The sequence below is a fragment of the Dromaius novaehollandiae genome, chromosome 22, assembly GCF_036370855.1.
Source record: "Dromaius novaehollandiae isolate bDroNov1 chromosome 22, bDroNov1.hap1, whole genome shotgun sequence".
Lineage (NCBI taxonomy): Eukaryota > Metazoa > Chordata > Aves > Casuariiformes > Dromaiidae > Dromaius > Dromaius novaehollandiae.
Window position 1 is genome coordinate 7,903,536 of NC_088119.1, and position 16,327 is coordinate 7,919,862.

At 57.7% G+C, this 16,327-nt stretch overlaps 1 protein-coding gene across 1 annotated transcript in view; it reads left to right on the forward strand.

The window, feature by feature from the left end:
* The window catches only part of KCNH6 (potassium voltage-gated channel subfamily H member 6), a 38,170-nt gene that overhangs the window by 15,437 nt on the left and 6,406 nt on the right, over window positions 1-16,327 (forward strand). Inside the window, exons 4-9 of the mRNA XM_064524600.1 lie at window positions 2,613-2,722; window positions 4,744-5,056; window positions 6,787-6,998; window positions 11,880-12,308; window positions 13,126-13,525; window positions 13,884-14,083. Coding sequence (XP_064380670.1) covers window positions 2,613-2,722; window positions 4,744-5,056; window positions 6,787-6,998; window positions 11,880-12,308; window positions 13,126-13,525; window positions 13,884-14,083 — 1,664 coding nt within the window. The remainder of the gene's footprint in view (window positions 1-2,612; window positions 2,723-4,743; window positions 5,057-6,786; window positions 6,999-11,879; window positions 12,309-13,125; window positions 13,526-13,883; window positions 14,084-16,327) is intronic.

A 16,327-nucleotide genomic window follows, 5' to 3' on the forward strand; every position in this document is an offset into this window, starting at 1 on the left:
GATGGTGAGTGTGATTAATCATGTTGCATGTGCTTACGCCAGACGTACGCACACAGGACCTATGGACATATGCGTGTGTATGTACCTCTTGCTTGTGCATGTGTTCCTACGGCTATGAAGCAGCGACTTTTCTCTTTGGTGCGTTAATGTAATACCAGTTAACATCTACTTTAACACAAGGCTGAACGGACTGCTAAGTACATCCTAAATACCACCAACATTGCTGGCTTCCAGCCTCTTCAGCTGTCAATATATCTTGACATATTACGCGTTTGTATCCTATCTAAAATAGCCTGAGATGGGTGTTTGGCTACAGACGGTACCCACATAGAAATGGCACTTATTGATTTCCTGCGCACTCAATATTATATTGCAAACCCGAGGAGCATTGCTCAGGTTTCAAAGGCAAGCCCTGGGGAGCGAGGAAATGCCAGAGTTGCCTGTGCAATCTCAGATCGGTCTCTTGTGCATAGGGTTTCTGGCCGAGTCTTTAATTACACGGCCACAGGCGGCTGCTTGGCCAGTCCCTGGTTTGCTCGGTGCGCGGGGAGAATCGGCTGCTTGCTTCTGCCGTCTGCAGGCTTGGCCCCGGTCTTGGCTCCGGCTCCGGGCTGCTGCGAGGGCGGATGAGGAATCGAGCTCGGGTTGTCCCGGCCAAGGTAGCGATCTACAGGAGCTGGGCCAGGAGTCGTCTCCTCTCTCACTGGCTGTGCAGCGAGTCGGGCGCCTACTGTAGCTTTTTGGTTATGTGTCAAGGCTAAGTGAAGGGAGGCAAGTCCTGCCAAAAATGAACAGCTCCTCAATATGCTGGAGATATCTTGGAGAGAATATCTTGGAGAGGATGATGCATTTCTGGAGATTCTGTAGCTTCCCCCGCATCCAGGGCTCTCCCCCCTGTGCCATCAAGAGGTATTATTGCTAATGGAGGACCAAGACATAAGGAAAGTCAGCCAAAGTATCACCTAACGTTGGACTGAGGCCACTTAATTTTTAATGTAGGGTGTAGCTGAGCTAAGCAAGGGATTTCTCTCCCTGGCTTCCAGCCCTGCATGGTCCTGCACCTGCGGGACTGCGCTGAGCCAGCTCCACTCACTAACCCAGCAGAAGACCAGCCCCTGGTTGGTTTTGCCTGGAGAAGTTTCTTGTCCAATTAACAAGTACAGCCAGCTCTGCTGGGAGCCGGATGGAGGCCAGCGCTAGCCCAGGACAGGAGTGGGAGGCCCAAAGCAGGAGGAGATGGCAGGGGAGTGTGTGCTGCTGCTCGAGCTAATGGAAACCCTGTGGTAGCAGGAGGCCGCTGCCTCCTCGGTGGGTTGGCCTTGCAAGCGGATGAGAGGTTTTGTCGCTAGTGGTCATTACCATGGACCTGGTGTCTCGCCCTGGTGCTGTTGGGGAGCGTGCCCTAGCAGACATGGATTTCTGCTGGTTCCTCTCCATCCTTCCTCACTCCCATCTCCCCCCAGCCCAAACTCCTCTCTCTGTGTCCTGCTTGCCTTAGGTGACCTCGCCTCCAGCTTCCCCACAAGTCCACATGGACTTGGCCACCTCTGCTTGAACCAGTCCCCTAGCCCCCTTCGGTGGTCCTTGGAGCTCCTCTCTGCTCTTCCCACCTGGCCACTGTGCCTCCTTCCAGCCCCACGGTCCTTACCCCGTTTCAGTGTCTGCTTCGCACGGTTGCCCCACACTCCCGGCTCCCGCTTTGCCCCTTGCTTTCAGCCCTGCTCTGCCTCCTCCCCTCTCCTAGCGCCCTTAGCCCAGGCGGTTCCCTTGCCGTCCGTCCCTGGGGCTCCGGTGAGGTGGCCTCCTCATCGCCCGGGGTGGCAGCAAGGACTCTGCCACACACAGCCTGCGTTCCAGCATCCCCTCGCCTAAAATCCAGAATAACTTCAGGAACAAAATTGCTAGAACTATTTTTTAAAATGCTTTATAAACTTACAGGCTGATTTTTTATTTTTCCCAAGTCCCACCAAGGAGATTTAGAGGCTCAGTTTCCTTCAGGTCCAAATCCCTTAAGTGGCTTTTACCTCTTTAATTGGTTTAAACGTCTTCTGCGCCTTTCCATCTTGCATCTGCTAGTGCAGGGACTCCACTCCAGCGCACCCGGTCCCAGGCCAGGTCCGTAGGGCGTTATCGGAGGTGCGGTGGCCAGGCCAGTTGCGGGGAGGGGAGAAGCAGAAGCAGCCCCGCGCTTGAGGTGCTCTGGGGGCTGCTCTTCTCCCTGAGCCCCAGCCAGCCTTCGGTATCGCTCCAGGAGGGTGAGCGGCCCCTGGGAAATGCTGGGCTCCTGCTCTCCAAGCTGCCTGCACCGTGCGGTTGGGCTGCAGGGTCTCTGCCCTAGGGAGCCGGCTCAGTGCTGGCCCGGCAGGGATTTACCAAAAACCCTGGCTTGTGGCACAGCCTCAGCCCAGGCCCTAGCTGTAAAGCATGAGAAACCACCAGCCCAGGAGGATTTGGAGCACCAGTGTCCACCAGTAGTCTAACTGGGGGACACCTGCAGCCTGTTCCCCTGCCACTGCCCCCGACCGTCCCCGGCCATCTCGTTCCAGCCGTCGTGTGCAGCTAGGTTACATCTGTGTCTCTTGTGTTTTGTTTGTGTTTTTCTTTTTAACAAGGTCAAGGTAGGAGGTTGAAGTTTAGTCTCCCGTCCCTGCGGCGACTCAAAATCCAGCGGAAATCTCTGCCCACCAGTGAGTTTGATGGAGTAGCCATTGACTATGGAAAGGTAACCGTAGCCTTTGTCTGATATAAGTCCGTGCCTCAGGCTAGGACCTGGTGCTCTTCCTCAGCTCTCCCCACCCCGTTCCCCTTTGGCTGCTGTGGCTGCTGCCGCGTTCGGCGGTAGGGGCTCCCGCGGCGGGTCGGTGCTGAGCACGAGCCTTGGCGAGGGCTGGCAGTGAGCGTTGTTGCCTTGGTCGCATGGGATAGAGCTAGAAGCTGCTGGTGTGCCGTGGCCCTGGAGAGGTTTGCGGGGGGCGCAGAAGACATGCACCAGCCTGCGGACACTGCTGCTGAAGCCGGGAGAAGGTCTAGCTTAGTAGTGCAAGTTGCTTGGATGCTAGAGCCACATGGGCATGCAGGGAGCCTGCGAGGAGTACGGGATGCGCTGCCCTGAGGAGGGAATGTGCTGGCGACTGCAGTGAGACCAAAGCAGGTCCGGTCTGAGCAAGGAGCAGAAGTGGCAATGACTTGCAGGCATGCCTTGAAATGTCGCATTTCCTCACGTTTTCCTGGCAGTGCATGTCCCATCCCAGGCAGCGTTGGCAGCGCTGGCTTCTCAGTCTTCCCAGGGACCTTCTAAAGTGCCAGCTCCCCCGTCACTGCAGCAAAGATTTTGCGTTTGTAATGGAGGGTGATGCAATCATTGCTGACCATGCTGAAAAATATTTCTGGCCTTTGGTGATGGAGCTTCTTTAGAGACTGTTGTTCTCATTATCTTCTTGACTGTAGAAAGTGCTCAAGGTACCTCCAGGAAAAGATGTGGTGTGCTCTGAAACATTCTAGGTGGAGGCAGAAGGCTCCAGGTAGGAGTCTACTGCTCTGCTAAGGCATGTCCAGGCACTAGGTTGTTGCTGTATTAGGTATATCCAGACAGACTGGATCTAGCTGCTTCTCAAAATCACACACATGATCTGGTGAAAGGTACCTGTCTTATCAGAGGTTCTACTTATGGAAAGTTGAAGACATCTGTAGTATTGTGAGATGCTCTAGTATATCAATCTCAAGGACACTAGTGCTGCTAAAGGCTCTAGGTGCTCCCGAGTAGAAAGGACGTAGTGCACTGCAACATTTCTAGGTGTTCATACGTGAAAGATGTACACTGTGCCGTTAGATGCTCTGAGTTACCCCCCACCAGTGGAGTCTGGTCCAAGTGATGGCAGCCCAGCAGATGCAGAGGCAAGCAAGCAGGCTGACTGCCTCTGCGCACTCATTCAAGACATCCTGAAACATGCAGTAGGGCCCTTAGGGACAGTGAAAAGTGCCACAGTCTTTTGTTGCTTTGGGCACACAGGCAAAAACACGGTCCTTCCTGTGGATATGACTGGAATGCGCTTAGACCCTCAGATTTCTGCCCCAGAAGGTGGCTGCTTTGTGTGCTCCATTGCAGTAGTCATTAAAGGCTGGACATTCTTTAGGTCTCCAGGAAAAAAGTTTCACAATGGCCAAGGGGAGGTGTAGGAGAGGAAGGACCACATATAACAGAGTCTGCAAGCCCAGCAGCTTCTCCAGTGATTTCTGGTGCAGAACACATCATCTCCATTAGACACCAGCACAGGGCCTAGAGCACTGACTCTCCTTGGTGGTCTGAACTCTTGCAATGGATGAGGAAAGGGCAGGTCCAGTGGTGGGACATAGGTACACCTCGGAAAAGAGCATCTCAAGGCATGTTCTCCAGGGAAACCTATCTCTAGAGTTTCCTCTTTCCTTGCTCTGGCCTGCTTCTCATCTGCTCAGCAATGCCTTGCAAATAGCCCTGCATTTGCTCAGCCTCCAGGGAGCAGGAGGCAGCTGGTGGGGCCGTCTCGGTGCTACGAGAGATGTAGAAGCTGCCAAGCTCCTGCGGACTCGGTAGCCACACCACAAAGCACCCTCAGTTCTGGTCCAGGTTGGAGCTGAACTCATGAACCAGCAGCGCTTCCCAGTCCTCTGCCCTTCCTCTTACCTCTCCCAGCTTCCCCCTCCTTCCCCCCTCCCAGCGCTCAAGGACCCCTTCTAATGAAACGCTTTCTCCTGGCTGTCTTAAAGCCTGGTGGTGACTCCCTGATTTTGAGGGACTTGAAGACATCGCCCAAGGAGAACTGTATGCAGTCAGAGACCGAATCCCTCCTGGAAAAGGAGAGGAGGCCGAGCCTGGAGGCCGACCCCACCGTACAACACTCATCCCCGAAACAAGCACCTCCCTTGCTGGGCCAACCAGGGTCATATGCTGCTTGGGGTCTGGCTCGGTCTCGCCCTGGGGGCAGCTTCCACAGCCTCCGCAGGGTCTCCTCCTTGGACAACTTTGAGGCTGCGAGGTCTGAGTTCCAGAGAAAATTCAGGGAAAGGAGGGCAAACTCAGGTAGGGGAAAACCCACGGAGTTCTCTGTCCTACTGTGGGAGTGGTGGTCCTGGGCTACAGCAGCTGGGGCCTCCACTGAGTGTCCTCCTGGGCACTTCTTGGGGGGAGGTCTCTTACCCTGTACTGTTTTTTCCTCTGAGAAGTGGAGATAAGGTGGGGTCTTCTCCCTAAAAACACACTGATTCTGATGTGTTTCCCTATGTAGGCAGGTTCTGCTCTTTAGATAGATCCATCTGTGTTTTTGTGAGTGAAACGTGTGAGACTGCGTGGTCTTGTGTTTGGCTGCCTCGTAGATCTGCCTGGTGTAAACCTTATGAGAGGCATCCCGAACTCCCATCCCACCTTCCCTGGGAGGGAGCAGAAGGGGTCAGTTGGCAGGTGCAGTATAAGCAATACCCATGGATTAGAGGTGAACTAAACACTAACTAATCCGGCTCTGTAAGTCTGGAGGAAATGTACCTTCACCATGGTATTCACTTCTGGACACTTCTCTTGTTCACTTCTCTTGTTTTCATGATGTTGACAAATAAGATGGAGGTCGGGCAAGGGAAGCATCAGCGATCAAGGTGCTAGAAGGATGGAGAGATCAGTCTGTGGTGTTTGGCTAGTGAGAATGGGGTAGGGGATCATGACTCCTCAAACAGTCAAAATTTACGGACCTTCAGGAGGAGGGGATGTAGCATGGAGGAAGGAGAAGGGATCTAAGACGGAGGAGGATGGACAGCAGGAAGGTCAGTGCTAACTGTGCATGTTCAAAGTGTCTTCAGACACTCTTCCTGCCAATGACATCTCTTAGGCCGATATCAGAGTGCAAGATATAGAAGCAGTAGAAAACTGAAAAAATAACCCTGCCCTGCCCATAGGAGATAGATGGGATGGGACACAGTGGTTACGGTGCTCAAGGATGTTTCTAAACCTCTGGGCCTGGGTATGTGCCCCTTCCATGTCTGCACCTTGCCAAGAGCCAGTCCATGAGCCAGCTGCCTCTGGGGCTTCTTCCCTGGTCCTAATCTGAGTGTCCTCAGGGAGGAAAACCAGGGGCTTGGTCTGGCTGGGCAGGTCCAGCAGGTCGCTAATGTGGACAGTCAGGAACCAGCACCTGGGGCATGTGACCCAGCTCAACAGGGCCTGGCAAACCCCAGCCTGGCTGTATTTCTTCTTCAGGAGAAATCTCTATCCTCCCCCTTGGAGCCTGGGGATGGAGGATACGTCCATGTGAGAACACTGCCCAGCTCCTGACTCAGCTCACTGAACAAGAACCAGGGCAGCAGCTCAAGAGCTGCGTTGGCCACGTTAGAGCATGCAATTATGGAGGAAACCTGTCTCTTCATTCACCTCCTATCATGCTAATTCTTGACATCCCTTCCTGGTGCGCTTCATTGGGGCTAGTCCCTAACCCACCACAATCTTCAGAGGTAGCTAAGGATGTTGGATACTTTATATTTTGGCAGCTGGTCTGAGACCCCAAAGGAGGTTTGATGGTGAGAAGGTGGATGATCTGTCTGAAAATCAGGCCCCTCTCAGGCGTCTCAGGTTGGGCATCCCACGTCAGGAGCTGCCCTGAAGAAGCTGAGCCTTTATGGCCGGGCAGACATCATTACCATTCTAGGTGGCATCTTCTGGTAGTCCCCAGCTCCTGGCTGTCCTGCCGTGGAGGTCAGGGCCCTGCTGATCTGCTCCTGCTCCTGCTGCCTTCCTGAATGGTCCTCTCCACCCTGGTTTTCTTTCAGAGACTTCCCATGTCAAACCCAACCCCCCGAACTCCACCTCGGACTCAGATCTCATGAAGTACCGGACCATCAGCCAGATCCCTCAGTTCACGCTCAATTTTGTGGAGTTCAACCTGGAGAAGCACCGCTCGGGCTCCACCACGGAGATCGAGATAATCGCACCCCACAAAGTGACAGAGCGCACCCAGAACGTCACCGAGAAGGTCACTCAGGTACGTGGGCAGCGCGACGTCTCCGCACGGGACTGTGACGCTGTTGCAGCAGCAGGCATGGCTGTGCTGGCACATTGGTATGTTCACAGCAACTTCCGTGGCATATTTTTTGGAGGAGAGGAAAAGGGAGAGGAGAGGACAGTGATACCTAGCATTTCCACCCAGTGGGAAATTCCAGCATCTCTGCCTTTTATTTTTATCTCTTCCTGTACGAACCAAGTGGTTGAAGTAAGAGCATTTTTTTCACTGAATCGATATTTCTGGGTAATTTGTGTACAGAAGGAACACATTTTGCTTTGAGTGCACTACATCAGCCTTCCTCCAGGCTGCATTACACCACACAGGCGTAGTTCAAGCTCCCACATCCCTTTTCTGCTCCGCATTGCCCCATCTGGCCAGGACTGCCATGAGGTGGGTGCTGGGGGACACGGCACCAACCGCTTGCAGCGTGGTGGCCCTGACGGTGGGCTCCACGTCCCCTCACGCTGCCTGGGATGCGATCAGGAGCACGGGGACCATGCAGAGGGGCCACGTGTTCCCCTGCAAGACAGCAGGTGGCACTGCACTGTCACCGAAGGGGACACGCGTGGCAGCACACTGTCACCGCAGGGGACACACGTGCCAGTGCACTGTCATCCCAGGGAACGTGTCACGGTAGGAGAGCTGCATGGCTTTGCACTGCCGCCGTAGGGGACATGCACGGCACTGCACCGTCACTGCAGGCAGTGCACATGGCATTGCACCGTCACTGCAGGCACGCCTGGCAGTGCACTGTCCCATAGAGGACACACGTGACACTGCACTGTCCCCAGAAGGGCCAAGCTTCCCCTGCCTCTGGATGCGTCCCAGTGTGCAAGCACGAGTGGGGAGGGGACACGAGCCAGCCAAGACCCGTCCTGGTGCTCAGCTGCCCAGGACGCACATCGACCGCAGGCCTGGGAGCCGAGCTGGGGACACGGGGCTCGGGGAGATGCCCACAGCTGTATTTCCTCCTCCTAATTGCAGGAGAGGAACTATTTTTAAATTGCCATCAGAAAATTATGACTTTGAGTCAGTGAATGAACTAACAGTCGACAGGAGAAGCCTGTAGAGGGAATTAGGAGAGCCAGTGACTTCAGATTAAGTCTAACGACCCGTGGTCCGGCAACCGCCGCGCCGGGATCGCTGCTAAGCTCCGGGGCTGACGCTGGTGCAGCGGCGCTGGCCGCTCGATGCCGGTCATTAGCCAGCTGCGAGGTGACGGGATGGGAGCTGACGGGCCGTGGCTGTGGGCGGGCTGGGTGACGCGGAGCCCCCGCTGCCTGCACCGCGCTGGGAAAGGTCAAATCTTGCCTTCTCCTTAAACCTCCCGGCTGGGTGGGACGTCCCGGTCCTCTCCTCTCGGTCTTCTCTCTGCCCGCTGCACGTCGCATCCATCCACGAGGCAGAGCCGCCTCCGAGGACCCAGGCGTCCGGCTGTCCTGGAACGGGATGCCGGGGAAGCGGGGCCATCTCGCCCCAGGCCCCCCCCGTGCAGCCACGGGAGGTGCCTCCAGCCAAGCCACGGCTCGTCACTCCTGGCCACTAAATAATTCACGGGGGAGGCAGAAAGAGCAATGAGACCCAGTTAATGGTGTCTAAAAATACCGGCTGCCTGGCAGAGAGCGTCAGACACGGGCTGTGCATGGGTGACGGGTGGCCCCGCAGCGAGCAGGAGGGGAGAGCAGGTCACAAGTGCAATGAATGCATCGGTCTCAGTCTGCAGGGACGTTGTCTCCGGGGGGCATGGCTGGAGGCAGGCGTGCTCGGATGCCGTGGGGGTGCCAGCATCGCCACGCTGGGGTCCTGCCTCACGCGGGGACACCTCACCGGGCCCCCCAAATTGCCCCAGGGGCAGCAGGCAGTGGCGGAGGGAGCTGGTCTGGCCTTGGGGCAGGGATCTGGGTGCTGAGACGCGGCAGGATCTGTGCCCGGGGGCACCAGGATGGGTCTCAGCTCCTGCAAATGACAGAGCAGGATGGTGGGTCAGTGCCTGTGGGCAGCCAGCACCATGGGCCTGATCCTGCCCAGCCCCTTGTGCTCAAGGGTCTCTTTGCGACCCCCCTGCACAGCTCGGGATCCCCCTCCCTGGCCCCGGACCCCCCTGGGCCCTGCAGCACGGGGTGACGGGGAGCGGAGGGATGGCCCCCGGGTGCCAGCAGTGGTCTGGCTTAGCATCCCCCACCCTGCCACCCTCAACCCGCACCCAGCTCCCTCCCTCCCTCGCTCCCTCCCTCCCTCCCGCCGGCTGCCTCGCTCCCTCGCTCGCTGCCTGGCTCCAGCGCCGACATGAGCCTGAAACTGCCGCTCAAGCCGGTAAGTGCAGGAGACGGGGGACGAGGGAAGGGGCGCCCGGTGGGACGCCGCGGAGGGGGTCCGGCGGGGCTGGTCTCACACCCCACCATTGCCACCACGCGCAGAGGCCCCCCTTGGTCCCGGGGCCACCCAGGCCACCGAAGGGGCCACTTCGCAGCCGTCCCCATCCTGCAGGGCCAGAGAGCAGCAGGGACAAGGCAATAGCGGGGACAAGGCAATAGTGGGGGGCTGGCTCTGGGTTGGTAGGGATGCTCTTTTGGGGTTGTTTGTTTTTCTTTTTCTCTTTCAAATCTTTGTTGCTTTTTTTTGTTAATTCCCACCCCAAATCATGCCCCGGGGTGCTGAACTCTGGAAAGCACTTGGAAAGCAACAGGGCTCGACCCGCTCCCGTTTGCTCGCTTCAGCCGGGTGCCAGGAGCAGGGACGGAGGGAGGGCAGGCATCCAAAGGCGAGCTGCCGGGGGATGCGGAGAGCAGGGATCGGGGACTCAGCCAGGCCACCCTGGGAACTGGCCCCTGCCCCGAGCCAGGCAGGACGGGGGAATTGGCTGCCGTGGATGGGAGTTGCTGGTTCTGCACGGAGGAAGAATGTGTCTCGGGTCGGCTGGAGGGCTCCAGGGCATGTGTTGGTTCAGGGCCAAGCGCTAGACCCCCTTCGCCCTGTCCCCTTCCCCGCCGTCCCCGTGGGAGCCGGTCCCCAGGCCCAGGTCCTGCAACGATTGGATTTCGGTCACTTTTTCCTCTCCCTCCCCTCTCCCTTTGCCAGCGACGTCGGCGGCTCCCACTGCCCCACGGGCGCTCTCCTCCCCACCGGGGCCTGAGCATCGATCGGTTTTGATTAATCCGTGCCGCGCTCCCAAATGCCCTTTGCAGCCTCGTGTCTCCTGCCTGCCCGGGTGAGCGCGTGCGCGCGGGCGATGCCGCCGCGCCGGCCCCGGGGGCCCCCCGGGATGCCATTCCCTGCCTGAGCGCGCGGGGATCGGGGCCCGCGCGGTGGAAGCCCAGATGTCTCCGCGCGCCGGCTGCCGCCCGGGGCGCCGGGCTGGCCGCGGGCAGGTAGGAGCCGGGAGCGCGGACGGGGCGCGGGACCGGCGGAGGCCCCGGGATGCGGGATGCGGGAGCAGCTGCTCGCTCGCGGGACGGAGCCGCGGGGCTGGCTCTGCTTGGTGTCCCCTCGCTGGGTGCCCTTGGGAAGTCCATCGAGCCCAAGGGCAGGAGATGGGTGTCAGTTCAGGGAGGACTGGGCTCTTGTCCTGGATCTATCGCTGGAGTCATGGCAGTGCCCATCACTGTGGCCTCAGGGGATTTTGAGCTACTTGTCACAACGTGAGACCCATGCGGGGACTCTCTTCTTCTTGGCCGCCTGGCAGCGGGTTGCAGTTGCAAAAAAACGTGCTGTTTGCTGGGAGTTCACCAGGTAACCCATTCAGTGCCACCGTCTCTCCCAGCACCCAAGCCAGGACAGAGCTGCTGTCTTGGAAACTGCCCCCAGACCCTTCCCGATGCACCCTCAGCCCTCCCTCCCCCACAGCCCTCCTGGCCCCCGGCAGCTTTCATTCTGTCCCCACGGTGGCTTTGGTGCCTGCTGGGAGCTAGCGTTAGTCCTCTTGCCTTGGGGACTGATGGGCAGCGATGAGCCCCTCCATCTCGTCCTGGGCCATGCGGTGAAGGGCCGGAGGAAAGGAGGGAGCCAGGATGGGCCTGGGATGTTTGAGGATTCACCAGGTGCCACGTGAGCTCCACAGCATCTCCCCAGGAGGGCGGATAGACCCAGGGACAGGTGACAATGTGGGAGGATGGCCGTGCACATGAGACAGCATTGTGCCCATTGTCTGGCTGCAGGTCATCCCCCTCTTTGGGGATGTCTCCAGATGGTGCAGAGGGAGGAAGGGAAATGGGGCATTGCCCAAAGCCAGGGCTTGCTGCAGGTCGTGGTGCTGTGGCCCAAGCCATCCCCTCTATTCGGAGGATGGCGGTCCACAGGGTAATGCCAGGGAGATGTCAAGGTGAAGGTTTCCGCTGGGGCCGAGGAAGGCACCATGCCAAGCTCACGTGCTGCTGAACACTCCAGTTCCTGCAGGACCAGGCCACACAGTGGCCACGGGATCTGATTTCCAGCCTCACCATCCCCAGAGTCCCATGCCAGGGATCCCCAGCAGCTCCCAGAGCTTGTGGCACAGAGCTGAGGGCACAAGGAGGCCTGGCAGGAGGCACTCGGGCTGATTCCTGCCAAGCACTCTTTCTTCCCTGCTGATATGGCAGGGTCTGAAGGGTGTAAAGCAGGTTGATGCCCAAGGATGCCCTGGCCATCAGAGACAGCCAAGGAGCTGGGCAGACGGTTGTGTCAACAACACAGTGGGGCAACTCATAATCACCTTGTTGCCTCCTGGACAAACATGTGAAGAAAACTAGGGTGAAAAGGGTGAAGGAAACCCAGCGTGTGCTGTCCACTGCCTTACCAGCATGTGGGAGCTGCTCACCCAGATCCTGGCCTTGACCGACCTCCCTCCTGGTCTCTGCGTCCTTCTTACCCCCCATCTCCTTGCAGGTGCTGTCCCTAGGGGCAGATGTCCTTCCCGAGTACAAGCTGCAGGCACCACGCATCCACCGATGGACCATCCTGCACTATAGTCCCTTCAAGGCCGTGTGGGACTGGCTCATCCTTCTGCTGGTCATCTACACGGCTGTGTTCACCCCCTACTCAGCGGCCTTCCTGCTCAACGAGGAGCAGGTGGAGGAGAAGCGCTGGGACTGCGGCTATTCCTGCGACCCGCTCAACATCATTGACCTCATCGTGGACATCATGTTCATCGTGGACATCGTCATCAACTTCCGCACCACCTATGTCAACATCAATGACGAGGTGGTGAGCCACCCTGGCAAGATTGCCATCCACTACTTCAAGGGCTGGTTCCTCATCGATATGGTCGCGGCCATCCCCTTTGACCTGCTCATCTTCCGCTCTGGCTCCGATGAGGTACAGGCTGGGCCAGGAGGGCAGCGTCCATTAGGGGAGGAGGGGACTCGCAGAGGGATGGAGAGAGAGATGGAAGAGATAGAGAGGTGTATGCGTGGGCTGATGTAACTGGTGGATGGCTGGATCTGAGAGGAGAGGGATGGTTAGTCAGAGGGAGGCACAAGAGTGTTTTTACTGCTATTGATTAAGCAGCTGCGACTGTGTCCAAAGGGCTAGACAGCCTGGTGTCCACACTGGTCCTACTGCAGGTGCTAAGATATAGTCCAACTGTACCACTCCCCTCTGGAGGGAGACAGACTGCAGGTTGACCCACCACAGCAGGCTGGGAGCTCAGTTTAGGGACTGGCCCCACATACCAGGGAGGCCGATTTTGGGGCTGTTTTTGCAGACAGGCTCAAAATGTTGACAAAACCTTCCAGGATGGCTCTGTGGTTAGTGCTGCTATCCAGAGCCCCTCCCTCAGCTCAGGGCCTGCGGGATGGGGCGACAGGCAGCTGTTTGCGGAGCGATGGTTGGCAACGTGAGGCCCCATCAGGAAAGGGGACGGGGTTTGCCTTGGCTCCTGTCTGTTGTTTGCCTGTGATCCCAAGGCTCGTCAGCCTGGGTTCCCTCTATAGTCAGGGAGGAAAACTCATTTTTCTGGTGTGGTTCATCTAACCCGTTTCAGGTGTCACCTCCAGCATAAGGTGATTCATGCTCTCAAAGTGCATCATCATCCTTCAAAGGGAGCTTGGCCAGGCTAGAGACATGTCTTTGGCCAGACTTATCCTCCCCGGTCCCCCACTCGTCTCTCAGGTTTCTTGCATCTCCCCTGCAGACCACCACTCTCATTGGCCTGCTGAAGACAGCCCGGCTGCTGCGCCTGGTCCGTGTGGCCCGCAAGCTGGATCGGTACTCCGAGTACGGAGCAGCCGTGCTGTTCCTGCTCATGTGCACCTTTGCCCTCATCGCCCACTGGCTGGCCTGCATCTGGTATGCCATCGGCAACGTAGAGCGGCCCTACATGGAGCACAAGATCGGCTGGCTGGACAACCTGGGCGACCAGATCGGCAAGCGCTACAATGACAGTGATCTCTCCTCTGGCCCCTCCATCAAGGACAAATACGTCACTGCCCTGTACTTCACGTTCAGCAGTCTCACCAGTGTGGGTTTTGGCAACGTTTCGCCCAACACCAACTCTGAGAAGATCTTCTCCATCTGCGTCATGCTCATCGGCTGTGAGTGCTGGGCCGGGCCCCACCACCCACATCCCTGCCCTGGAAACCCCGGGGGGCTGGAGGGCTGAAGCAGGATGGTAACATGGGGAGAGACCCTGTTGGGCTGTAACACGTGTGGTTTTAGCAGAGGTTTTCCCTCCACCCGCGCCTTCTCTGCGCAGGCAAACTGAAAGAGGGCTAGATAGCAATAGAGGTTTCAGAAACCCACTGGCTTCCAGGTCCATGATAGTTTGGGACTGCTCAAGGACCAGCAGTCTGAAGGGGCTGAACCTGGTGCTGGGGTGAGAAGTGGAGAGCATGAGCAACCGGGGCAGCTGTGGCTGCCTGTGTGCTGCTGAGTCCTGCGCTCTCGTTACAGCTCTGATGTATGCCAGCATCTTCGGAAACGTCTCCGCCATCATCCAGCGCCTGTACTCCGGCACGGCCCGCTACCACACCCAGATGCTGCGGGTCAAGGAGTTCATCCGCTTCCACCAGATCCCCAACCCCCTGCGCCAGCGCCTGGAGGAGTATTTCCAGCATGCCTGGTCCTACACTAACGGCATCGACATGAACGCGGTGAGTGGAAGGCAGGAGGGCTCCGTGCTCCTGGGGGCACCTCATCCTGAATGACCCGGGGTCCACCTCCACTTCCCTTTCTACCAGGGTGGAAAGGAGGCATGAGAAGACTTGGGCGGCTGCAGACATGTCTAAAGAAGACATGTCTGAATGACCCCCAAAGGTCTGTTAGTCTGTCTGCCTGCCACATACCTCCTTCTCCTTCTCCCCTTTGTCTGTCCATACCTCCACACCAATCCATCCATCCATCCATGCTCTCTCCATCAGCTTCCCCACACTCTGGCTCTCAGTCTCTCTGCCCGTCTGCCCCACATCCAGCACCTTGCCTGACGGCGGGATGCCAGCATGGTACCTGCTGGGGCAGGGAAGGCATTTCTCGGCTGGAGGGAGGTTTGGCGCACGCTGCTGCCGGCACGCTGGGGAGGAGCTCCGAGCCCTCGCCGGCGCCGCAGGCTCTTGGGCCGGTGTGCGCTGGCGTCGGCAGAGCCGCGGAGCCTTTATCGATCTAGCTCCCCTCCATGCGGCCGGTTGCTAAGCAAAGTGCATCACGCTCTCAGCGGCAGGGAAAGGAGGGCATTTAAATAAACCTCGATCCATTTTAATTAGAGCCTGGAGAGCTGCTGTTTGTTAGGAAAGGGAGGGATCAATGGCAGAGCCAAGTTGGAAAGACACCGCGTCTCAGAGCCCCGCGAGGAAGGGGAGCCTTGGTGACGCGCGGCAGGCCTGTGCCCATGGTGCCGTGGCCCCGTGGGGGTTAGGAGCAGGTTTAGCCCCGGGAGCCGGGCAGCCCCAGAGCAATGCCGGGGCGTTGCGACAGCAGGACTTAGCTCGCCGGGGCCCACAGACTCCTGGCCACGGCGTCCAAGGCACCATGGCTGGCTCAGCTGGCCACAAGGCAGAGGGGGACAATAAGGGACAAGGCAAGGAGAGAGACAGGACATCTAAGTGCCCACAACAGCCCGGCCTCCCGCGATGGCCCAGTGCTCCCTGTCCCTCAGCCCTGGCCAGGCCATTAGCCCCTTCATCTCCAGCCCACGCTCCCCCTGCCTCTGAGACTTGATGCTCCTTCCGTGCCTGAGCACTACCGCGAGCCCGGCTGGTTTGGATGAGTTCAGGCTCTCTGTCTTTGGCTGCTGCTGCCTCATTAAACAACTGATGTAATCGGCAGCATCTGGGCTTTTGCTGCTGGAAGAGCTTTGGGTTAAACCTCCCCCGTGTGGTCTCTATGGAGGAGAAACCTGGGCTGGACATCAATAGCAATAACTAGAAATTAGCCTGCAGCAGACTACCAGGTCCTCCTGCCTTTGTGCAAACTCAGGTCACAAATCCACTGAGATGAGCTGAACTTGCAGCTTGTATGTGCCACTGCTCACACGAATTCCTGCTGGATATTTCTAAGGTGCAATATGATCTAATCAATCATCCCATGTCTTGATCTATTCCTCTACCTGAATTCCCAGTAAGGAAACTAAGGCACCACTGGCAGCCCGTGCGATCGGGACAGAGCCAGGAATAGAGCCACATTTGCTGGCCCCAGCCTGGTGGTCCGAGATTTAGTGATCAGTGGGAAGTGAGCAGAGAGGAAAGCAAGGGCCCCAGGAGCCATACACCTCTTGCTCTCCAAAAAAACCCCAAATCCAGGCGGATTCCCACAGTCTGGGAGGAATCCCTGTGGCCAAATCCAGTACATGAAGGGAAGGGCTGCTTATCACCTTATCCCCCTCTCCGCGCAAGGGTGCAGAAAGCCACCCAAGAGCCTGCTTCGTGCGCCAGAGCCGCTGGCTCTGACCTCCCCGGCTGCACGTGGATGGGGCCACAGCGAGCACTGCCCGTGCGCTGGCTCCCACGACCAGCGACTCCAACAGTCTCGCACACTCAGCAAACAGACTCCTTTCACCCCAGCACCCTGAGCTCTGGCCCATCTGTGTCAGTGGCTTTTCCTTTGTTGCTCATTTTACCTTGATTTCACCTCCAGATTTTCTTTCAAGAGCTTTTGCTAAACGAGAGGTATTTGCCAGAGATCTATTTAGCTGTTGCAGCACACAACTGGCCCGTGCTGCTTCTTGGCATTCAGGCAGGTGCTGTTTAATTGGGACAGCAACTCGATACCAGTTCGTGCTCTCATTCAGCCAAGATTAGTGGGCAGAGAGGTGAAAGGGCAATATGCCACCAGTGTGTATAAATAGATCGATCTGGTTATTTTTATTTATTGCTCGGGAATGCTCTCATTCCCAGCGCCACCTG